Raw genomic sequence first — 23,316 nt, 5'->3', positions numbered from 1 at the left:
AGTGAAATAACAGATGAAGTTATGAACCTTAAAAATGAGGACAGAAATAAAGATAGCAAACAAGACGACAAAACAAGACTGTTAAAAATGAAGTTATCAGAGGTAAGATCGCATCTCGACGATCTAACAACATTTATTGATTATTAAATTAAACTGTATTTAGGGAGTTGATCATAGAAAAACAGCAAACATGGAAAGAGCAAACGAAACTTGTTCAAAACGGGATAACCGATAGCAAGCGCGTCGATATCCACAGCAACGTCACTTCACGACGAATGTCCGAAGACAATTACTTAAATAGAATTTTGTTTGTATTTTGTATTTTTTATATATATCTAATTACAGTGTACATATATATTTTAAAAACAAAGTATTTTGATTTATTTTAACCATATTTTTATATAACGGACTTTCGACTTTAACGGACACCCCCTCCCCCCAAGTAGTCCGTTATATCGAGGTTTTACTGTACTGTTAACGTAAATAAAACTTCAAACATTAGTAGTACTTCAAACTCTATTTACGAAAAATTTTTAAACAACAAAAAGAAATTAAATCGGTTTTAAAAGTGGCCACTGCTACCCCCATTTAAAGTATAATTAAATGCAGAAATCGCAAATGTAAATTTTGCCTTCGAAACTGGTACAATTTTTATCCATTGGCCGCAAATGCTGCATTGGATCCGAAGTTCTCTGTTTTTACCGAATTCGCCACAAATTGTGCAAATATCTTCGTTAACGTCCCTATCACAGTCATCGTCATCATCATCTTCTTCAGATGATATATCTTCTGTGATTTTCGGTGTTCTTATACAATTTCTTTTTGGAACTATTCGCGGAGGACTGGACTCTTCGCGGCCCATTTTTCGTTTGGTTCCTTTGCTGGCTTTATTTCTCATTTGCTCTTCCTTCTTCCGATGTTTTTCTTCTAGAAGTAACTTCATTGGTGTTGACGTCATTATTTCGGAATGTTGCTTCCTGTTGCTTTTGTGGTTGCATCTTTTATTTCCAACTTAGTCATCTTTTGAGCATCCTGGTAGTGGAATTATGTCAACAAAAGATACTTCAAACTTTTTGTCATGTGTCGAATTTTCTTTATTCTCCTTAACTTCCTTATTATTCTTTTCCTTATCTAATCCACTTTTTTTCTCTTGGTCTAGTGTCTTCTTATCTCTTTCTTGTATGAATGATTCACCTGGAGCAAAGTCTTCATCGGTAAAATTTTCAGGATTATTGACTGGTGTGGCTACGCGACCGTATGAATTTTTAAATATTTCAGCTATTTCAAATGTCGTGATACGTTCATGAGGATGACTTCGAAGATAATTGCCACATTAATGTTATACGCTGATTTTAACGATGAGTAAAAAGCTACATTCAGCGGTTGGAGTCGATGCGATGTGTGCGGGGGTATGGTTAACATAATAATTCCTCGTTCTTTACAGAAATTATATGTCTTTAATGTACAGTGGCTACTGTGATTGTCGACGATTAACAAAACTGGATCCTCCTTTGAAGGTTTTACAACACTGTAAAAATTCTGGAGCTAAAATTTGCTCATTTATCCACTCATTATCCGAGCAGCAGTAGACTGCACCAGGTGGCCCATTTTTCTTTAACTCTGATTTGATCCTTTTGCGGCATATATAAATAAAGGTGGAATATATGTTCCTGAGGCACTTATGCAGCACATAATCGTTGTTGTTTGACCTCTTTCTGCGCTTGTAATAAAGCTTGTAATAAAGCCGACTCTCTTTTGTCCCTTTTCAGCAAGTATTTTTCCGGGGTTTTGGACGGTTGTTATGCCTGTCTCGTCTGCATTATATATTTTGGATGCCGAAAATTTATATTTATCCATTATGGATTTTAAATTAGAGAAAAATTGGATTTCGTTTCGTTGGATTTCGTTTAAGGAAGCCGTCAAGCCAGTCTCTTACAGCAATTTCTTTTTTTTTTGGAAAATGGATGATGTAAATTTTTTTTCTTCAGTGTATTTATAGGCACATTTTTTTTATTTCTGTGGGAGTTATCCCATAAAAATATTTTGATAACTTTATGACCTGTTTTCTCAAAACTTCTTCTTCTTCTTTGTTAAATACAGAATTACGACCTAAAGAAGCAGCTGTTGTATCATTTCGCTTTAGTCGTAGTTGAATTGTAGATCTGGGAATTGCAAAACTTCTTGCAACTTCACGGACGCTTCTGTCATTATTTACTGCATTTATTGCTGTACTAAGTTGCTTAGCATTCCATCGTGCTTTGTCACTTTTTTCTTGTAAACTCGAGGCATCTGAAATATAAGAATTTATAAAGAAATACTCTGTATTATATAAATACAATTTGGGGGTAATAGTGGCCGGCCAGCATTACCTCCAGGCGCGTGGCTATTATAACCCCAAAATACATATTTATACTGATCGACTCATAATCATTAATCACTTAAATTAGTGATCTAGTTTAGATTAGAATAGATCTAGTTAGTAGAACTATTTTTATTGTGAATCATCAAAAACAGCTTTTCACTTTGATCATACCTCTAGGATAGTCTTTGCCTCTTTAATGTGTAGATACAGCGATGAATCTATCATTAATCTAATTTTGGCTCTTATTTTGACAATTTAGTGATGTATTTAGTCTTTCGAGCAATGCGAAATTTTCTATCGCGAATGCCCAATCACAACGCCACGGAAATAAAACACTCCTACTTTAGTTTTAAATAAAGAGTTTTGATGGGAAGTGGTGGGAATTTTAACTTACACATCCAGTTAAATATTTGTAAAAATAAAATAGCTACTGTGAGCGGCTAGAGACAATCAGTTATTTAATTTGAAAATAACACTGAATCACTTCTTATGATTGTTAATTTAAAAATATTTTCTGCTGTTAGCTAAAAGTTAATTACCAGAGGTTGTAAATTGCTAAATATTTTTTTGTTTTTAGGAATCAACGGATCAATTACCAAACCCACATTATATGGAATAATTTTTGTAGCTATTGCTATTGTTGTTGTTTTTATTTGCTTCTTAATAGCTTATCGTCGCAAATCGACTGAAAGTAACAGAGTATTAAAGAATATGCAGGAGCAAATGGATATTCTAGAGCTCAGAGTAGCAGCTGAGTGTAAGGAAGCTTTTGCAGAACTGCAAACTGAAATGACTGATCTTACTGGAGATTTAACTTCCGGTGGTATACCATTCCTAGATTACAGAACATACGCAATGAAAATCTTGTTTCCAAACGTCGATGATCACGTAGTATTGCAGTGGGAGCGTCCAGAGCTATTATGCAAAGAAAAAGGATTAAGACTCTTTGGACAACTTATAATGAACAAAACATTTCTGTTATTGTTCATTCGAACTTTAGAAAGTAACAGATATTTTTCAATGCGAGACAGAGTGAACGTAGCTAGTCTAATTATGGTTACTCTACAAAGCAAGATGGAATATTGTACGGATATTCTCAAAACTCTTTTGGCCGAGCTAATAGAGAAATGCATGGAAGGAAAAAGTCATCCTAAGTTGCTGTTGCGCAGGACTGAAAGTGTTGCTGAGAAGATGCTTAGTGCTTGGTTTACGTTCCTTCTGTATAAGTTCTTGAGAGAGTGCGCCGGAGAGCCTTTATTCATGTTGTTTAGAGCTGTTAAGCAGCAGGTTGACAAAGGACCAGTAGATGCCATTACTTCAGAAGCTCGATATTCGCTTAGCGAAGAGAAACTAATAAGACAATCAATAGATTTTAAGCCAATGGTGAGTGTCACAACTAAATTAATGTTTCTTAATACTTATCAAATATTTTTCTTTTAGACCGTCTATGTCTCCATTTCTCAACAGACTGTTTTCGTTGGGGGCATGGATCATAATACAGACAATGTTCCTGTAAAAGTTTTAGACTGTGATACAATTAGTCAAGTTAAAGAGAAATCACTGGACACAATTTACAGAGCTACACCTTATTCGCAGAGACCAAGAAAAGACGACTTAGATCTAGGTAAATATATCTTTGCTATTGCTGTGGTGCTACGGTTCCTGTAGTATCTAACCTTGATCGACATCCAATCCGGAAATCTTTAAAAAAAATCATGAAATAATTGTAAAAATTTAATAAAACCTGTAAGATATTATTTTTGTCAATTGGCGATAAATCAATTGTTAAGAGTTCATAAATTTATTGGCCTCGGTCTTGAAGGCATCAGCCATATACTACACTTCTAAAACTAAAAGTTTTAAATGGTATGGTTATATCCTAGATTGATATTTTTGTGTTTATTGCTATTTATGTTATTGTTAATTATAAATGATGTGTGTTATAAAAAAAGTGACCTTAACATGCTATTACCTCATTAGTGATGTTATGATTGCTAACTTTTTGAGTTCGTTACACAATTTGTTTCAATTAGTAAGATAAAAGCTGCTTCCTTAATTTTTCATGGTCACTGTCCCAAGCATGTTTTCATATATGAGATCTATCAAATTCTCTGTTTTTAATGTATGGACACGGAGAATTCTAGAATGGAGACCAAGGTCGATGACAAGAAGCATGGGAAGACCTCAAAAAAGATGGGTAAATGATATAAGAGCAGTGGCAGGCAAACAGTGGATTATATTGGTGCAAGATAGAGAAAGATGGAAGCAATTGGGAGAGACCTACATTCAGGAGTGGATGGAAAATGGTTGACAAAGAAGAGAATATATGATTCATGCTTGTTTATCCTAATACTTGTAGTCTTGAAGTTTCACCTACATAGCCCTTTGATAACACAGCATAACAAAAAAAAAACTTGTCCTACAAATTTATGTGAATCCTATGTATTTTTCAAATCATAGGATTCACAATTTTGGTTTCAAAGATGGAGTCAAACATCATTTTACGAATATCTCGTCCAACAAAAACACCTTCTTTCAATTAGGCTTCTGAAAGATGGGGAACTTTCTTCTCAAGTACTTGAAAACTTCTCCATTATTAGGCAGGGCCATAACAAACTGTTTCATTAAGCCTAACTTGATGTGTAGATGTGGAAGGAGGATCTTTTTGGGATCTACTAAGGTTTTGTACAAAATGTTCTTCTCGCCAGGTGTTAAACATTTCTTATGGGCCATTGTTTTGTGGACCAGTGTTTATCTCTTGCTCTACTGTCCCATTCATAAATAAAACATGGAAACTTTATATGCCCCTTTAAATAGTAAATCTCTTTTGTTGACCAAGTAGCATGCAAACAACTTTTAAATATCCACAGATCATCCAGTTCTGATTTTCTGTGTCTGAATTGTGTCAAGATTTTCATATGTCTCTTTCATATGGACTGAATGAGCAATAGGAAGTGAAGCAAGTGTTCACATTGTGTAAGAGTACAGCTCTTAAACTTGTTTTTAAAGAGTCTATAAAAAGCCTCCACTCATCCTTATTATACTCAATAACAAACTTATTTATTAATCCCCTTCCTACCTAAAAAACTGAGCAAACTGTTGATCTCTGTACCTGTACTTGTAAATAGATGTGCCAGGCGACAACAAATTCTTTTCTTTTAATCTTGAGCGAAACAATTCTGATTTTTCCTTTTTTAAACCCAAATCTCTTACTAAGTCATCTAATTCAGCCTGTGTAAACAACTGTGGTTGTAAATTTTATGAGAGACACTGAAATTCACCATCACTTCCTGGACCACTTTTATCAGATTCTGATTCACTAGTATTTAAAATGTCATCAATACGTAGAGGAGGCTTAGGGACTGGTAGTTCAGGTCCATGCTCTACCTCACGGATAGCATACAGGAGGTTAGGATAAACAATCATTTTCTTGGAGTTATATCCAGAAACATCGACAATACAAAAATAAAAATTGTTTGAATGATTTTTTTGCTCTCCCCATACCATAGGCACTGCAAATCTGAACGTTTTTTTTACTTTCTTTGACGACTTCCTTAAATCCTTAACAAAAACATAACATACAGTGTGAGGCGCCCAAACTTTTGTCTTGGTTACCAATTTTTACACCAAAATATGCAAAATACACTTTTTTTACAAACTCAGTAATGTTTCTCTGATGTTTTTTAATATCAAAAACACCACATATGTAACAAAATGTATTTGGACAGTGTTTACAACTGGGACTAGCCATACTTAAAAGCGTATGAGCCAAACACTGAAAAGGGAGGTTATGTTTATTAGAATAAAGGAACTATACAGCTGTCATTGAAGAAGAAGAACAAAGAGTTTTCCGTTGACGGAAAATTATTATCTGCAAGGTGTAAATATCGTCAAATTGCAATAAAACGACCCCTTCTCATAGAATTGTAAACAAATTCATTGCGCAGATCTCCTTGTGAGTCCCAATAGTTTATCTTTAAAGGTACTGTACTGTAACCAGACAAAATCTTCAAGGATCACATTGAAATCTGAATAAATTTTTGAAGCAGCATACTTTCTTCACAAAAAAGTCGCAAAACGTTGTCATCTATTATCAAGCGAAATATATCATATGGACTTAAATCTTTGTAATTTGTATAAGAAAGAGAAGGAAAATCGAACAAGAGTGGCACTATACCACCTGATATCCATTCAGTTTCTAGATAAGCTTTCTTGGCAGATTTTTTAACAGAATTCTCTATGGTTTCAGCTAGTTCATAAACCGAGTCATTTATTTGCTGTTCATCCCCCTCATATTCTAACTGATCCCAACTCTCATTATATGAATTCATCACAATCTCTGCACCTGCACGTAATTGTCTAGCGGCTAGGTTGTCAACTAGTCCTCCTTCCTCATCACTAGAGTCCTCGTCAGTTAGTACATTTGGATCTGGAGGCTCTATAAATATTTCATTTAAATCTTGATTGTCGTCGTTTTTAACCAAAGCTAATGCTTCTTCCAAAGTAATCCCACTAAAACAATAAAAATAGGTTGATATTATAAGATTACCAGACAAAAAAAATATTACCCACTGTTACCACTAATACCATATTTTAAAAAGTTTTTATATAAATGCAATACTTACACAAATCGGATGTACGGATTTGTCATTTTTCAAACTACTAACCAGCAAATTCACCACTACAAATTAATACTTCAGAAAACAATTCAATGCACCTTGCACTGTTTATTATTTTAAACTAAGGCATAAGCAACGCATTGGCCTCGAGCCGAGGTTAAAATTATCACAGAGTTGCCAAAAAAAAAATCTTGAGTCTTGTTATGTATGATCATATGATCACGTTAGGCGCTAGTGGGTTAATCTTAGTGTAGGCAAGTTCTAATTACTGCTGTAACTTTCGAATGCAATTTTTTGGCTACTGCTATACAAAAACTATCAAACTAAGTTGTTACTGGAAAGAAAATTAAACGCCTTTTTAAATAATGTGCCAGTTTACCCCCTTCCCATTTAAAATTGTAAGGGTAACGTTTTTCCTTGCTAAGGGATTGAACCTTGAGGACTAAAACTATTCACTGAAAGGTGTCTCCTTGAAAACAAAATTCACCTATCCTTCCGATTTTTTAAATTATTCGCGGAAATAAAGATATTAACGGTGGTAAGTTTTCAAATTGTCACTCTAGATTGAAAAACAAAAGAAAAAGTAGACTTAAATATATATTTACTAATTAAGAACATAACGAAACAAACAATTTGATATAATGATGACAATTGTAAAAAAATGTATAACTTTTTGTACTTTTAAAATTTTCTTAATTTTAAATGTTTTTTAGGGGTAATATACTAAGTTTTACTAAAATATACTTTAGTTTTTAGTTTTACTAAAATATTTTATTTATTTATTTATTGTAGAATGGAGAACAGGCACTTCGGGTAGACTGATTCTGTATGACGAAGATAGCACTACTAAAGTAGAAGGGGACTGGAAGAGAAGAAATACATTACAGCATTACAGAGTACCTGATGGCGGATGTCTAAATTTGGTGTCCAAACAAAGTTCCATTTATAATTTAAGTATTTTTTCTGAGAAGAATGATAAGTCTCATAAATATGAAACTTTGAATCTCAGTAAGTTTAGTTCAGTAAGCCCTCCACTCAGTCGAGCAACTAGTCCACTTAATCATGACCATGAGCAAGGGCTGAAAGTGTGGCATCTTGTGAAGCACCATGATAATGATAATCAAAAAGAGGGAGAACGAGGAAATAAAATGGTGTCTGAAATTTATTTAACAAGACTTTTAGCTACCAAAGGTATGTTATTCATCGATATATATGTTTTACAGTGTCCTTTAAAAATTATTCTCTTCATTTTAACTTTAGATTTCAGTATACTGAAACACAGGACAATCATTTTATACCAATAAACAGTTTTGAAACCATTTTGAAATTTTAAAACGATATATTTGTTTTAGGTACTCTACAAAAATTCGTGGATGATTTGTTTGAAACGATTTTCAGCACTGCTCATAGAGGATCAGCGTTACCACTTGCTATAAAATACATGTTCGATTTCTTGGATGATCAAGCCCTTCAGCATGGTATTTCAGATCCTGAAGTTGTTCATACGTGGAAAAGCAATTCCCTTCCTCTTAGATTTTGGGTAAATCTTATCAAAAATCCCAATTTCGTATTTGATATACATAAGTCAAATATAGTAGATTCTTGTTTATCTGTGGTTGCTCAAACTTTTATGGATTCGTGTTCTACATCTGACCATAGATTAGGTAAGGCCTTTAATGCAAATATGAAATATGTGTCTTTTCACTGAGAATCTTAAATTTTAGGAAAAGATTCGCCCAGTTCAAAACTTTTGTATGCTAAAGACATTCCATCTTACAAAGATTGGGTGGAAAGATATTATTCTGATATTAAAATGATGCCAGCTATATCCGATCAAGACATGAATGCAATGTTGGCTGAAGATTCTAGGGTAAGTTAAACATTTTTTCCCTAATATTGTTCTGAAGCTAGTTTCTTGTGGCATTTAAAAGTAATTACTATTTAAATGGGAATAAGCCACAATTAAAGGTGAAAGTAAGTTTATTGACGTTTCAATTTCCACGGAAATCGTTCTCAAAATACAAACCAAAATACGATTTCCGAAGTGGAAATTGAAACGTCAATAAACGTACTTTCACCTTTAATTGTGGCTTATTCCCATTTACATAGTAATTTTTTCCTCTCTAAAATGTTGAACTCTTTTATTTGCCAATAAATCAAATAACTTTTTGACAAAATTAAATTTTTTAAAGTTTGACAAACTGTTATATTAGTAGGTTTTATTCGGGCAACCTGAACCTGAATCTTTTTTGAAAATGGTACTGTATTTTTCAAATAAACTATGTAATTTTGATTGCACATTTAAATCTACATTGAAGATTTCATTTTGTAAATTGAACTCTAATTGGCTAATCCACTCCCTCTCTAGAAGTGGAAGTTTGTTTGCTGTGATATTGAAGGTGTGGAACTGCCTTTGTAGGTCATCTTCGTTATCAGCAATTAGTACTGCATCATCGGCATAGCCATAGTATCGTGATTTTATGCGCTCCCATGTGGTATCTGTGTCGTTTTCTTACTTCGTGAATTGGTTGATTCATCACCATATTCAATAACAATGGGCTGAGCGAGTCTCCTTGGCGGATTCCTCCTTTTAGTTCTATGCATTTTGTTTCCCCTGTTGGCATTATAACTCTGGTCTTGTTGTTCTTGCTAATTTCATTAATTGTCCTTATTATCTGTTGGTCTATTTGTTCAGCTGTAATAAATTTAAGATTTCATTTCGCTTCACCCTGTCAAAAGCACTTTTTAAATCAACAAAGCATGTATGCTGGTTTTCCATATTTAATAGACTTCTCTGTTATTTGTCTGATAATAAAAATTGCTTTTATTGTGCTGCGGTTCTTCCGGAAGCCTTGTTGTTCATCTGCATTGTTCGCTTTTTCCTCGATTTTATCTTTTATGACTGCCGTTAACAATTTTAATGTACTATTCATCAGACTAATGCCTCTATAATTTTCAGGATTTCTCGAGCCCCCCTTTTTAAGTATCGGTAGCAGGCTTTCCTTCCATTCCGCTGGTACTACTCCGGTATTTATTATATCGACGAATAATTTTAGGAGCCATATGCGTAGTGTTGTTCCTCCATATTTTAGCAGTTCGTTGTTTATCTTATCAATACCAGGTGCTTTTCTGTTTTTTTTTTAATCTTTTTATTCGTTCTTGTAGCTCTTCTTCTGATATTAGTACTCTATCGTGAGTTTCGTTAATGATTCTTTCTCTGTTCTCTTCTTTTCCTTCTCCATATAATTTCGTGAAATGCTCAGTCCATTGTTCCTCCGTAATGTTATCTATGCGTACAAATTCATTCATTTCTGTTTTTGGGAGAAGGGAGAAATGGTCCTCCAAAAAGGGGATTGGTGAGCAAAGTTAGCAGCCTACCTACTGTCAAAAAAATCAATGCTCAGAGAACCGAACAGATAAACAAGGTGACTGCTTTAAATATCTGTGCGACAAATTTCCTGCACTTTCTGAAGTTAACTTAAGAAGGGATTTTTGAAGGCTTCACATTAGAACCTTAAAATCGGACAGATTGTTAGAAGTCATAAACGGTTTCCTTGGAAACAACAAGTCTCCAAACTATAAAGAAATTGTAGCCAACATGGTCGAAAATTATAAAAAACTGGAATGCAATATGAGCGTCAAACTTCATTTTCTGGATTCCCACGTTGACTATTTTCCCGAAATTCTTGGAGCTGTCAGCAAGGAGCAGGGAGAGTGGTTTCATCAAGATATAAAGGAGATGGAGAGACGTTACCAAGGAAGATGGGATATAAGAATGATGGCTGATTACTGCTGGACCTTGAAGAGAGACTCGATCACAAAAATCCATAAAAAGAAGATCACAAAACGCAGTTTTCATGGAAAAAGAGAACGATTTTATTCAAAAGAACCAATTATTGCCTAACGTAGGTTATACTGGATTTTTTTTAAGAACAACTCAATTTTGCAATGTAATTTTGTATTACATAAATTTTCAATAAATTATTTTCTCAGTATTTTTGGCAGTTTCTATGAAAAATTTCAAACAATCTTTTCTTGACAACCTGAAGTGCTGGAAAAAAACTAAGTACAGATTCGTGATCACCACATCCCATTTAGTATAGGACACCTATTAAACTTAAAACACTTTTTCATGAAAAGAAAAATGTAGTTTAATAAAATGATTTGGTAATTTTGTCTAGACATCAGTACAGTAGTGATTGTATCACTATGTGCTTAGTTCGTCCTTTTTCATTGTACGTATTTGACCCTAACCGCTAGTTACGAGACATTTTTTAATAGTTTTTTTTTGTTTCAGCTTCATACAACAGAATTTAATACAAATTGTGCTCTGCATGAGCTTTACACATATGCTATGAAGTACAACGAGCAATTAACAGTTACCTTAGAGGAGGACGAGTTCTCTCAAAAGCAACGACTGGCCTACAAATTAGAGCAAGTTCACAACATAATGGCGGAATCGCAGCCGTGATACTGGCCTGACCTGACGTGCCCCCCCACTGCTCCTCCTTTATCACCCGTTTTCCCTTCGGCACCTCAGGAACTGGCCTGCTGATAAAAGTTTTATGCCAAATATACATATCCATTATCAAACAATTTCTGTGTGTTATGGATTGCTGTTGTGCAATTATTGTTCAGTGTATTGTGGAGCAGTTCTCACTCAGTGACTTCAAGTGCCTCTGGTAGATTGAGTGCGGTTCTCGCTCCTAAAATATGTACTATATTTTTATGATAACACTAGAATAATGCTTTACCGTGCTGAAAATCAGCGTTTTAGTCTAGGCCCTTTTTGAGGAAACCTTGGGCCAACCTAACATCTTTTTGTACAGTCATTTTAATACGAATATCATTTCGGTAAATTGATGTTTCTGCGTAATACAGTGTTGTATATATTTGTATAATTGTGCATAAACAGAAGTGTTATGTGACATTTATCAAAAAATGTTTTCTAATGCAAAACTTGGGAAAAATCAAGTATTATTCTTAGATATGTATAGGTAAACTCTTTAAAAATTAATTGACCAGATCCTTTATTGATTATTTTTTAAGTACTATACTTTTTTAATTGAGTACTATACTTTTTTAATTATTTCAAAAATGGAATCCTGCTTGTAAAGACTGACAAGAAAAACGGGTATTTATTTAATATTGAATGTTTTACATATCTCCCACTTTTTCGTTGTTCTTTATACACAAACATGTTATGTTTATCACATAAATCAAGGCACATAGTGCAATGGGTTCGAGACTAATACAATGCAAATGCAAGGTAAATATACTCGACGAGAAATATTACGAATTGTAGAATAAGACTATATTAAAAAAGTTTACGTCCAAATAAGATGACGTTGTCAAATACAATTATAAAATTAAGTGTATTGTCAGTAAGACAATCGTTAGACGAAGCGAATGGAGACTAAGAGCAAACAATAGAAGTAGGGGCAAAGCTCAAACCAGATGGACTGATGACATCAATCGAATTGATGTAAAAAAACAACTAACAGAAATGAATGGACACGCCTAAGGGAGGCTTACATTCGAAGATGGATGGAATATCTGTTGATGATGATTGTAGTAATTACATTGATACGAAACTAATTATATCCCATCTCGATTCAATTTTAACCTTAGTTTTCTTGAAATTGTGTCAGTATTTTTAAGATGCGTTCGTGAGACGACTTCACACACAGTTTACTCTATTGAATAAAATTTATCTTACAAAAGACTCTTGTGCAAGTAATGTATCGTGATCAGTTAAAGAAGATTTTTCAATTTTGGGTATTCTGGGTCTTGATCCCAGTTTTGTGGTATTCCTACTCCGTTTCTGTGATTTCCCTCCGGTTTTGATATTAATACAACGTGACAATGTTTATACATGTACACTACACATACTAAACGTACAGTTTTTCAGTATCAAATAATATCCGATAATTCCAAGTTGGCTTAGGTTCTTATTCCATATCAGGTCTACCAAATTTTGTTTTTTTATATAATTTGATTACAGATTTATGAGTGAGAGAATTGTATAGATACGATATTTATCATACATTTAGGTGATCTTTTTCCCAGATGATATTTTATGAAACTGGTATGTCCTATACAAACTACTTTGGAACAACGTCAAGAAAAACATTTGGACAGTTTTTATAGATGGATTACTTCATTTTAAAACATTTTATTGGCATTTTTTACAAAATCTATTTTATTTATTGATTAATTGCGTCAATTCTGCAGTTTGGTAGATATGTATAACATTATTTATTTGACCATTATATTAAAGTATAATTTTTGCAATTGGATTTCAAGATTGATATGTTTTATTGTGATATAATCAATTATTTTATTCTATTTCAGAACCTAAATTTTTCTGTATGATATAATATATTAAATTTTGTGACATTGCGCGACGTTTTGCGGTAAAATTGAGCTTTATAAATTTTATCGGTAGATTAAAAGCGCCTTATTACTATCGACTGCTTTGTCTGTAATGTGTACCTAATTAACATAATTCAGAGCAATAAACAGTAATTCAATAATCTGGAAACATCATTCAATAATCAGAAAACATCATAGGCTATATTGATGAAATAGCACAGATAAAAAGAGACAAAATAAATATTTGTAAAAACTAGCAATCAAAGTAGTAAAATAAAGAATTTTAGAAAATACAAATACATGAATTCTAGGCAAACTCTAAAAAGCAAATAAAGCCTGTAAATAATTTACAGTATTGAGCATATTCATTTGAAAAAAAAAAGAAACGTAAGTGCAATATAAATATTAATTGAACTTTTACTTTCTAAATTGGAAATAAAGACAATTTTTAAATATTAAACAAAACAAAACTATTGTATATATTTTTTTGACATTTTTAGTTATTTTTCACCACCACAGAAGGCATCTTCCAAAAGATGCATTTTAATTTGGGAGACACTTTTCGGACTTCCTGTTACAATTTTATTTTAAAGTCCAACGTGATTCAATTCGTGAGACTTTAAGAAAATTAATAAACCTTTAAAAATTTCGAAAAAACGCCGGTTTGGGGGATGAATTTACTCCTGTACTACATAGGTGGGGTGGTTTTTTTAACATTTTAGAGATTTATTTAGTAGTCGTATAAAGTATCAAAAACAATTTGGTTAACTGAGATTGGTACAGAGATTTCGAGATCGTTTAAAGTACTGTTCCTGTAATTTTATACAATAAAATAGCCATATTATCTTTTTATCTCTAATCAGCGCTTCCTGGTGCATATTGGGTGCTCCCACTGTCCAGTAGAAGCTGTAAATGGTCCGTCAAACCTTTTTTTTTTTTTCATAACTCTGACCTTCTTTTGACGTCTCGTTGTTATTTCTCCAATTTTTATTTTTATTTCCAATTTTGCCGAAGAACTGAGTAATTAAGAATTGCTCTCTTGCAGTAAACAGATTATCTGAGAATTTTCTTTTCATATTATGCTTATTTCAATGGCATAAAAAGGTATTTTTTCCAATTTTCAAAACAATAATTTTCGATAAATTTCAATAATATAAAACACGTGCTCGCTTTTATAAGTTTTAGAAAGCAATTGTTAAGTTGCTGGTACACAGGTGAAGCGGGGGGCGTGGTGTTGTATACAAACGAGCTCAGGTGCGTACCATCATAAATACAGCTATAATTTCGTTTCTATTTCGAATTTCTTAATAAAATTTGAGGACTACTTCTATGAAACTAAGGAATATTTTACGTAAAAAAATCGATTTTTTGAAAATTTAGAAAGTAAAAGTCCTCTTAAGCGAAAATTATACAAATTCTAAACAACAGAGAAATTATTGAAAGAATAATGATTCTGGAGATAAAGGAGATGGTAGAAGCAGAAAACATAATACAATATGAAGACACAGATTATATTGGTTTGGACACGCTTAAAATTAAGTAAATCCTCAATCTACAAGGAGGAGAACTTTTTGATATATGACATCAAAAAGTTACATAAAAAGTATTTAAGTAAAAAGCCAGTGGTTAAGTATAAAAATATAAAAAAATCGGGAAAAAGGGAATAAATATTACGCACAATTATAAGATGAGCTGATTTTAAAAGAAAGAAATCAAAAAAGAGAAACTTTCGTTTTCAATACTACTCGCAACTAATTGAGCAGCAGAAACTACTCGAAAAAATCTAAATGCTAAATATAGTAGACTAAATTAGTTCAATTTTATGAAAGGATAGTATGGTTATGTCTGACAGAAAAATTTAAGTACTGTATATAATTTTATTAATAATTCGAATTTAATACTCGGACAGGCAGCTTTTTACTACTTCTGTCTTATTTGTACTATCTTTTACATTTAAAATTTTAGATCTAACTGAAAAAATTTTAGCTAGAGCATTACCTATACACCAATCTGATCAAAATTTCCCAGTCTTTGCAAATAACCCTAAAAAGGTTACCGTAAGATCTGCGTGTTGCTAATATGTGTCTTATCTTTAAGATTACCGATGTTTTCATTAAATGTTCTTTTACTTAATAATTTGGCGGAAAGGGACAAAATGACAGGACTAAATAAGTCGAAAAATATTTTTCAACTTCGTGAACTAGATTTTTTGATGATTTAGTTTAGTCTCCTCTTCCAGTTGAATTGAAAAATGTATTTATTATCCCCAGGAAAATACGAAGTATATTTGAACTCTGTAAAATAGGAACAAAATACGAGTAGAAACAATTTATATTTGTGCAAAATCAAGAATATAGGAGGAGACACATTTGACTCTAGTTTCAAAGAAATAGACATGGCCAAAAATTGAACTTTTTCATATGTCAAAATAAAACTTTTCTTGAAAGAATAGCAGAATTCTTCTTTTTCTTAGTTTCGTTTTTCCTGAAACAGCAATAAATATATTGAAGTACTCTTTTATCATTTTAACTCAATTTTAGTTTTCTTTTTCTGTATATAATTTTTTTGTGTAAATTACTTTCAGTTTCTGTGACTGCTTCATATCTTTTTATTTTTTCTAACATATGAAACTTGTTCAAACAAAACATGAAGCAGTCATAACGATTAAAAATGATATATAGCACGAAAATTAATTGGGCAACGAATCAACGAAAAGGAAATATCAGAAATCCGTTAAAAGTGCTTAACTGTTTCACAAAATTGCTATTGCAGGAAAATCAAAACCAAGTTATACAAGACAGGAAGAACTGATAACTGAAAATGATTTAGAACAAAAAGGATTTAGTAAGATACAAGAAATATTGATTAGAAATTGTTGTGAACTCTGTCAAAAAGTGTCTCAGAATCAAATGAAGCAATACAACACACATAATTTTTGTAAAAGTAATTTACAAATATCAAATAAAATTACCTTCATTCATTACTAACATTCATGCACAGTTGTATTTTGCTTCAGTCTTTAAACAAACTCTTAAATCATTAACTATTGAAATATGGGAACAAATTTGATTTAAATCGAATTCAACTTAAACCGTGAGTGAGCGCGGAAGCGCCTTCCACCACTTAAAAAACCATTCTTCGCAGAATTTTAGAATAACTAAAATTTTTAGTGGTAAAAATAAAGAATCATATTTTTAACACGGCAATGTGTACATATATCATTGTCTTACTTTCGATACATTTTTGTACACGTGAAATTTTATATCGAACTGCCAATTATTTATCATAATTTTGCTAAACTGTGATGCTTTTTTATTCTTTATTGTTGTTGTATACAAATATTTACCAATAAGTGTTTAAATGTCAGTATTTATAATCAATCTGGTAAAAGTATTGAAGTATCCTCTAAAAAAGGCTGTATTCAACTTTTAAGTCGTTCTGGAAAACATTTTATGAGATGGGCTCCATAAATTCTCGGTCTGATTTAAAGAAGTATTAGGAAAATATAAAATAATTTTATTTTTTATATAACCTCGCTTTAATACATTAATTAAAACAATAATTATAAGAATAGCAGTACTCTTTATCAGAAACAGAACAGAAAAATTCAGTTGCAGCTCATTATCGTTTTTAAAACGTCCTACGAGATACTTTTTAATTAACATCTAAATAATCACTGGAAGCAATGTCTACACTATAACGTAGGTGTTTAAAATTCCTAAAACCATTCAAATATGTAATGGAGGTTTATCGCACTCTTTTATAAATTTTTCTCAATATTTTGCAAAACTTTCTACAAATAAGATGCAGTGGAGCTTCTGTTGACTGTATTACTGGATACTTTTTTTAAAGTCAAAGTGTAAAACACTTCCAAAATCCCAGAATATTGTGGCTTTCCGGTTTTTCATTTATGGTTTCAACTTAATCGGTTTTCTTCTATTCTATAGATATTCTTCTGGACAGGGATTTCTTCACATGTTTTAAAAACTAGTATGCTCATTCAACTCGACGTTCAGGATGTAGTTAATAATTTTACCGTTCAAACAGTAAATGCTAAATAAACATGTAAATTATTTTGTTACAAATATAATGTCCGAATAGTACTCAATTTCCGTTCCCTGAAATATTTTAAGTGCATACTAGTTGTGTTGTATAGTAGGATAATAAACAGTACTACTCTTTGGGCAGAAGTTAGACCTAGCACATCGTCAAATATGGCATCTTGGTTAACACACATATCAACTTGTGCATGCCTATCGGGCTGAGAATTTATGTTGCTCATAACGTAAGTATAATTAGTAATTGATATTGTGGAATGAGCTATTTTTAGCTACTGATTTGTTATAACAGCAGAGATTACTTTAAAGGTAATGTAATTCGTTAGACTGAGTGTAATATTTAAGAATCGTGTCACATAGCACTTTAGATTATGAGGTATCGTTGATGTTCGTGGAAAATCGTTTGTTCTGATTCTGTCAAAAGTGTTAAATAAAGGGAACAGACATTTCAACATAAACGATAAATCGTTGCTCTGAATATAAATTTGTGTAAAAAGTTGCCGAATTCAGTTGCAATAAATTGATGTAAATATATGTATTTATAAAAAAAATCTTTTTTATTTTACAATCACTTTCTAAGCAAAAACTTCTAAACTCACCCTATACTAAATAGTATTCCGCTAAACGTGAACTTCACATCACTTACCTATTAAAGAAGTAAATCGAAAATAAGTAGGTTGTGGATTTTATACTTAAATACCGATGGTTGGCATTTTTCCATTTTGCGAATGATAAAAATATCAGTCCGTGACAATTACATAATTATGGTTATCGATATAAACAGATTGAATTAAGATTTTAAAAAAAGTTAGGTTATGCATGTCAGCCTCTGCAAGTGGATAAAATCCCGACACGCATTTTTTATTGACCGGACTACTCGAATTAGGTTTTTTAGGCTCTATATTTAAAACTATTTTCTGATATTCTTAAATATTTTCGTTCCAGTTTATAAATATTGGAACCAAAGTGTTTAGTACATATAAAAGAACCCTATAAACACGGTTTTGTCTTTTATAAGTAAACTTAATACTTTTGATATACAATTTAAATTTAACTGATTGATGATATATAGAGCTTTGTTTTTCTTTCATATGTTAATTCACATTAACTACACAATGTATTAAATTTAGTACTCCGTATGGAACTCATTCTCTCCCAAATGCTAGCTTTCTCATTTACCTCTTTCGACCTATTTCTCTTGCTTTTAGAGAGAAGGTGCTCAGCGTATGGTCACACTAGTTAAATTCTCTATTTTCAATGTTTTTATTGTTTGTACCTATATAGTTCTTTTCCTGAGGTGTTTCTACTCCATTCCGTTGAATTTGCTTGTGCGTTACTCTTATAAGCTCATTTGTCATTGCATACATTTTGTTAGTACTTAACTGAGATATATCTTTATAGTAATATCTATCAGTATAATATATTCTTTTTGTTTTTTTTACTCAGTTTACCATTCTACATCAATTTTTAGGTCATTAGGTTATCATGCTGAGAGATTAATAATATTTTCTATTTTTTACACTTACAGACAATCTCGTGACTCTATTGTCATTATCTTCTTTCTGTTTTCTCAAGCTGTTTTCTTGTGGAAAATATCTGTCTTTTTTTTCTGGGGTATTGACTTTTTATTCAATATTTTCCCTACAGGCATTCATTATTTTTTAATTTTTGCTGAATGATTTAACTATCAAATCTATGTCGCGGCATCGCTGCTTAATTTTATCGGTAGTAGATGATTCTTTTCTATTATGCTGCTTATATTAATTTTTTAGGTTCTTTGTAATTAAGTTCATTATGATAAACAATCAAGTATTCATACTGTCATCCTGTCCCACTCATCTTAGTACCAGATGTCACTGCAAAATCACATTTTTTACATACATTTAAGAATATAACTATACATTGATAACAGATTGCAAGACAAAAAACAAAAATTTTATTGCGTTTACTTTTTAATTAAAATATATTTTTTTAATATGATGATACAAGGTTGCCTGAGAAAAAATGGTCGCAAATTACGGTTGTCTGCTTTTAAGAAGCGAGTTATCAAAAATAAAGTAAAAAACCTAGCGCGCAACTCCATTGGTTTGACATGGCGACTGTGAGTTGTGTGAGTAGAAATAAAATAATTTTAATAAAATATTTCCATATTAAGGAAAATGTTACTGTTAACAGAGGTTATTCCATTCTTTTTTTTTTCTATTTTGTGTCCATTCATCTATACACTGTACGTTACATTTTCTTCTAATGTCTTTACTTCTCTTTCGATCTCTCAGCGTATTTTCTGGAATTCTTCTCAGTAATCTAATCTGTGCCGTTTCCAGTAGCCTTTGCGTTGTGGCTGTGTCTTATGGGCATTATTGGTCTTACACTGGCTTTATAAATTCTTGACTTTATCTCTTATATCTGTTTTGCGATATAATGTTATTAAGGCCAGTATTTGCTTTTTGTACTTGATCTCTCACTTGTCCAGGTCTCCATAGCTAGAAGTGTAATTCCCAGGTATTTTATTTCTATTACTTGTTCAAGACTAATGCCATCACTTTCTATTTTACTTCTGGTTGGTTCTTTGCAGACTATCTTCATCTTGGGCTATCAATATTGCATCGTCTGCGTAACAGAGTATTTATTTCTTTGTTTCCCATTCTGTATCCTCTTCCTTTGTTAACGTTTTTGATGATTTCATCCATGATCAAATTGTACATCTCGGGGCTCAATGAATCCCCTTGTCTTATTCCGCTGCTCATTTCTATAGGTTCTGTAAGTTGTCCATCTATTCTGACTTCCATTTTGTTGTTTTGGTAGATGTTTTCGATAGTTTTTATAATATTTAGAACTTCTCTATTATACAGAAGATGGATTACATCTTTGATTCTTACTCTGTGATACGCTTTCTTTAGGTCAATCAGACACAGAAATGCTAGTCTATTATACTCTAGTAATTTCTCAGTAATTTGCTTTATAACGAATATTGCATCTGTACACCATCTTCCACTACGAAAACCCTGTTCAAATAAAAAAAAAACAACTTTTAAAGGAAAAATTATTCAAACCCATCATATTATTAGTTTTACTACACAAAATGCACTTTTTCATTTTTATAAAATGCAAACTTTACTTTAATCAACTTAATAACAGTGTAATTAGCTTCAAAACTTGAATAATCCAGCTTCACTGTTGAGAACACTATCTAACGATGCATGTGCAATGGGTTTAAAACTCACACAACTGACACTCGCCATGTCAAACTCTCTTTCACTTTACCCTTGATACCTCGCGGTTTGAACAACTGGCAACCCTAATTTGCGACCATTTTTTCATAGACAACCTTATATCATTATATTAAAAATAATTATCTTTAATTTGATATAAAAACATGCATATACGTCATGAGCAGCGTATTTTATAAAAAAAAAGATCAAAATTTTTGTTAAAAAAATATTTACCATTAATGAAATTAAAACTATTTGCCACCGCTTTTTGACAGGTAACCTGTTATCAATATTTTCTTATATTCTTAAATGTATGTAAAAATGTGTTTGATTAATTACTTTATGAACGTAGTGATTTGCAGTGGGTTATTAGACTATCTGTCCAGATGTAGTTCTGTGATCTATACTAAAATTGGTATTTGATAATGAGAAGGGCAAATTGGGGGATGGAAATATAGAAAAAATCGCTATACACAATGAAATTGTTGATATAAATTAGGAAGGTTGAATAAGGAACATATTTTATTTCTGTGTTGTATTCTTTGTCACCATAAGTTCTTTATATCTTGTCTATTGTATAGAGTTGTGTCGTTAAGGGTCTGAGGTCATTCGCGAAGGTATTAGTCAAAGTCAATAGTTCATGACCATATCTAATATGATTCATTGCTGTAATGAAAAATTTTATATTTGAATACCTGTACATAGCTTTGCACTTTGGAATTTTCCATAGCATGTCTTATTTCCTCCCTTTCTCTTTATTCTACCATTAGTACATGACTTAATTTTTATTGTTTATTATTTGTCACATGTACAATTTTTAATTCTCTCTCTCTTTCTGTAGCTTCACAACCCATTGTGGGCCTTTGCTGTTTGTCCTATTTGCATCGGTCCATATCACATTCCCATCATATTTAAATCTTTTTAAGACGTTATCCCTCCATCTGAGTCTAGGCATACTTAAGGGTCCCTTGCCGACTGGACTTCCCTCCTATATCCGTTTGGCGTGGACTTAAATCGCACTTAAGTCTTCGCTTGGATGTTTATGCATGCTTTGCAGTTATTCATTTATTCTGATTCGATATTGTCCATTTATCCCATCATATAATTTATTTTTGGAAGCATTTTGCATATAAAACGTCTTGATAGTTCTTTGAGTTCAGTGATGGTCCAGGTGTCCGAGCCGTATGTTATTACTTGTGTACTGGCAGCATCTTTGATTTCAGTATATATTGTAATTCATAGAAGAGCCTGTTACCTTTTTGTATTCGGACCGTATTTTGCTGCTCATATCGTTGTAGTTACAGTGGAACCCAGGCACTGGAATTCTCTGACACATGCAAAATTGTATGGGGAAACATTTTTTAATTACACATTATATTTAATATTTGAGCAATATGTTTTATGAAGAAGAATTGAATTGAGGCAAGGCATTTTCGACTATTATATTGGGTCCAAGATAAGTTACAATATATAACAAATGTATATACTGTAGATTTTAATATTTATTTACCTTTATTACTTAGTGCAATACTTTTTTACGATTTTTATTTATATGTTGCCATAATAATTGCAATACAAATGAGTAGTAGGTACTTTTTTTTATATATTTTACAATGATAGAATAGAGTTTGATCCTAAATATAGACAATAAGTTATAGCATAGACATATTTAATTTTTTTATCTTCTTTTTAGATAAACATATTTAAGATTTTAACATGTAGATATATTTTTATGAGCAAAAAGACTGGACTGACATGTTGGCATAAAAGCCTCACTTTTCAATGTATTTTTCTTTATAAAACAATTTGCTTCATAAAACATTTAATTATTCTTTAATCTACGTTATTTTATGGTTTCTCTTTAAGTTACTATTTTGACAAGTAAATATTAGGCATAAACTGAGTATCTAAATGCTTGTGCAAAAGTGTATGAGAACAAGCAACAAGAAGATAAGTTTGTTATGAAAATAGGAAAGAGAAATAAAAGCGGACCTATCCCTGAAAACTACACAGGGCACTCAAAGTGAAAAAAAATTATGTCCCCTAAATGTGACGAAATAAACGTGAATACCGAGATAGTAGAAGTTTAAGGAACGGTGTCCTCTATGGTTTTTGAAATGCCTACCACTATAATTCTAGTATGCGTGTGATAAGTCAAGAATATCCATCTTCTACATGATTATCAAGAAAAATTAATAGAGATGTACGTTACTATACTAACTATAGTTACTACTAACATCTGATAAAAAATAGATTATTGTTATTTAAGGATTGAGAAGTAATTGGAATGGACGATATCAGTAATATCTTATCCATTCGGATTACAATCTATTGTTTTTTGTGAAGGATAGCATTTCGCTAATAAGTCAGAATGATTTGTATGCTATGTATGGCACGTAATGGTTTGTCTATTACACAAACTACTCCAATATTGTACAACTTAAAAATGCTTGTGTCCGTTTCAGAATATCCCTATATCAAATTTTACGTTAACATGTGTTATTTAAGTAAATTTAAAACTATTCAAAACAAAATGTTTGTATTGTTAACTTGAGGGTGTCTCACAAAATGTAACTAATTTTAATATTATCAAAAACACGTTGAGTGTTTTTTTATTTTGAAGAAGACCAACAACATCCGGAATTAAAAATTCAAAGCTCTAGCTGTATGCAGATTTGACCATGAGCTGT

At 31.9% G+C, this 23,316-nt stretch overlaps 1 protein-coding gene across 6 annotated transcripts in view; it reads left to right on the top strand.

Moving 5' to 3' along the window:
* PlexA (plexin A) overlaps positions 1 to 16,037 on the top strand; it is a 519,944-nt gene extending 503,907 nt beyond the window's left edge. For all 6 annotated transcript variants that reach the window (XM_072546050.1, XM_072546049.1, XM_072546053.1 and 3 more), the window contains 6 exons: positions 2,940 to 3,745; positions 3,803 to 3,986; positions 7,774 to 8,172; positions 8,334 to 8,645; positions 8,706 to 8,851; positions 11,279 to 16,037. In XM_072546050.1, the coding sequence (XP_072402151.1) occupies positions 2,940 to 3,745; positions 3,803 to 3,986; positions 7,774 to 8,172; positions 8,334 to 8,645; positions 8,706 to 8,851; positions 11,279 to 11,452 (2,021 nt within the window). In that variant the 3' untranslated portion in view covers positions 11,453 to 16,037. The remainder of the gene's footprint in view (positions 1 to 2,939; positions 3,746 to 3,802; positions 3,987 to 7,773; positions 8,173 to 8,333; positions 8,646 to 8,705; positions 8,852 to 11,278) is intronic.
* The last annotated feature ends 7,279 nt before the right edge of the window (positions 16,038 to 23,316 follow it).

The sequence above is a fragment of the Diabrotica undecimpunctata genome, chromosome 10 (assembly GCF_040954645.1).
Source record: "Diabrotica undecimpunctata isolate CICGRU chromosome 10, icDiaUnde3, whole genome shotgun sequence".
Taxonomy (NCBI): Eukaryota; Metazoa; Arthropoda; class Insecta; order Coleoptera; family Chrysomelidae; genus Diabrotica; species Diabrotica undecimpunctata.
Note: the sequence above shows the minus strand (reverse complement) of the source record. Positions and strands in the feature narration are given on the sequence as shown.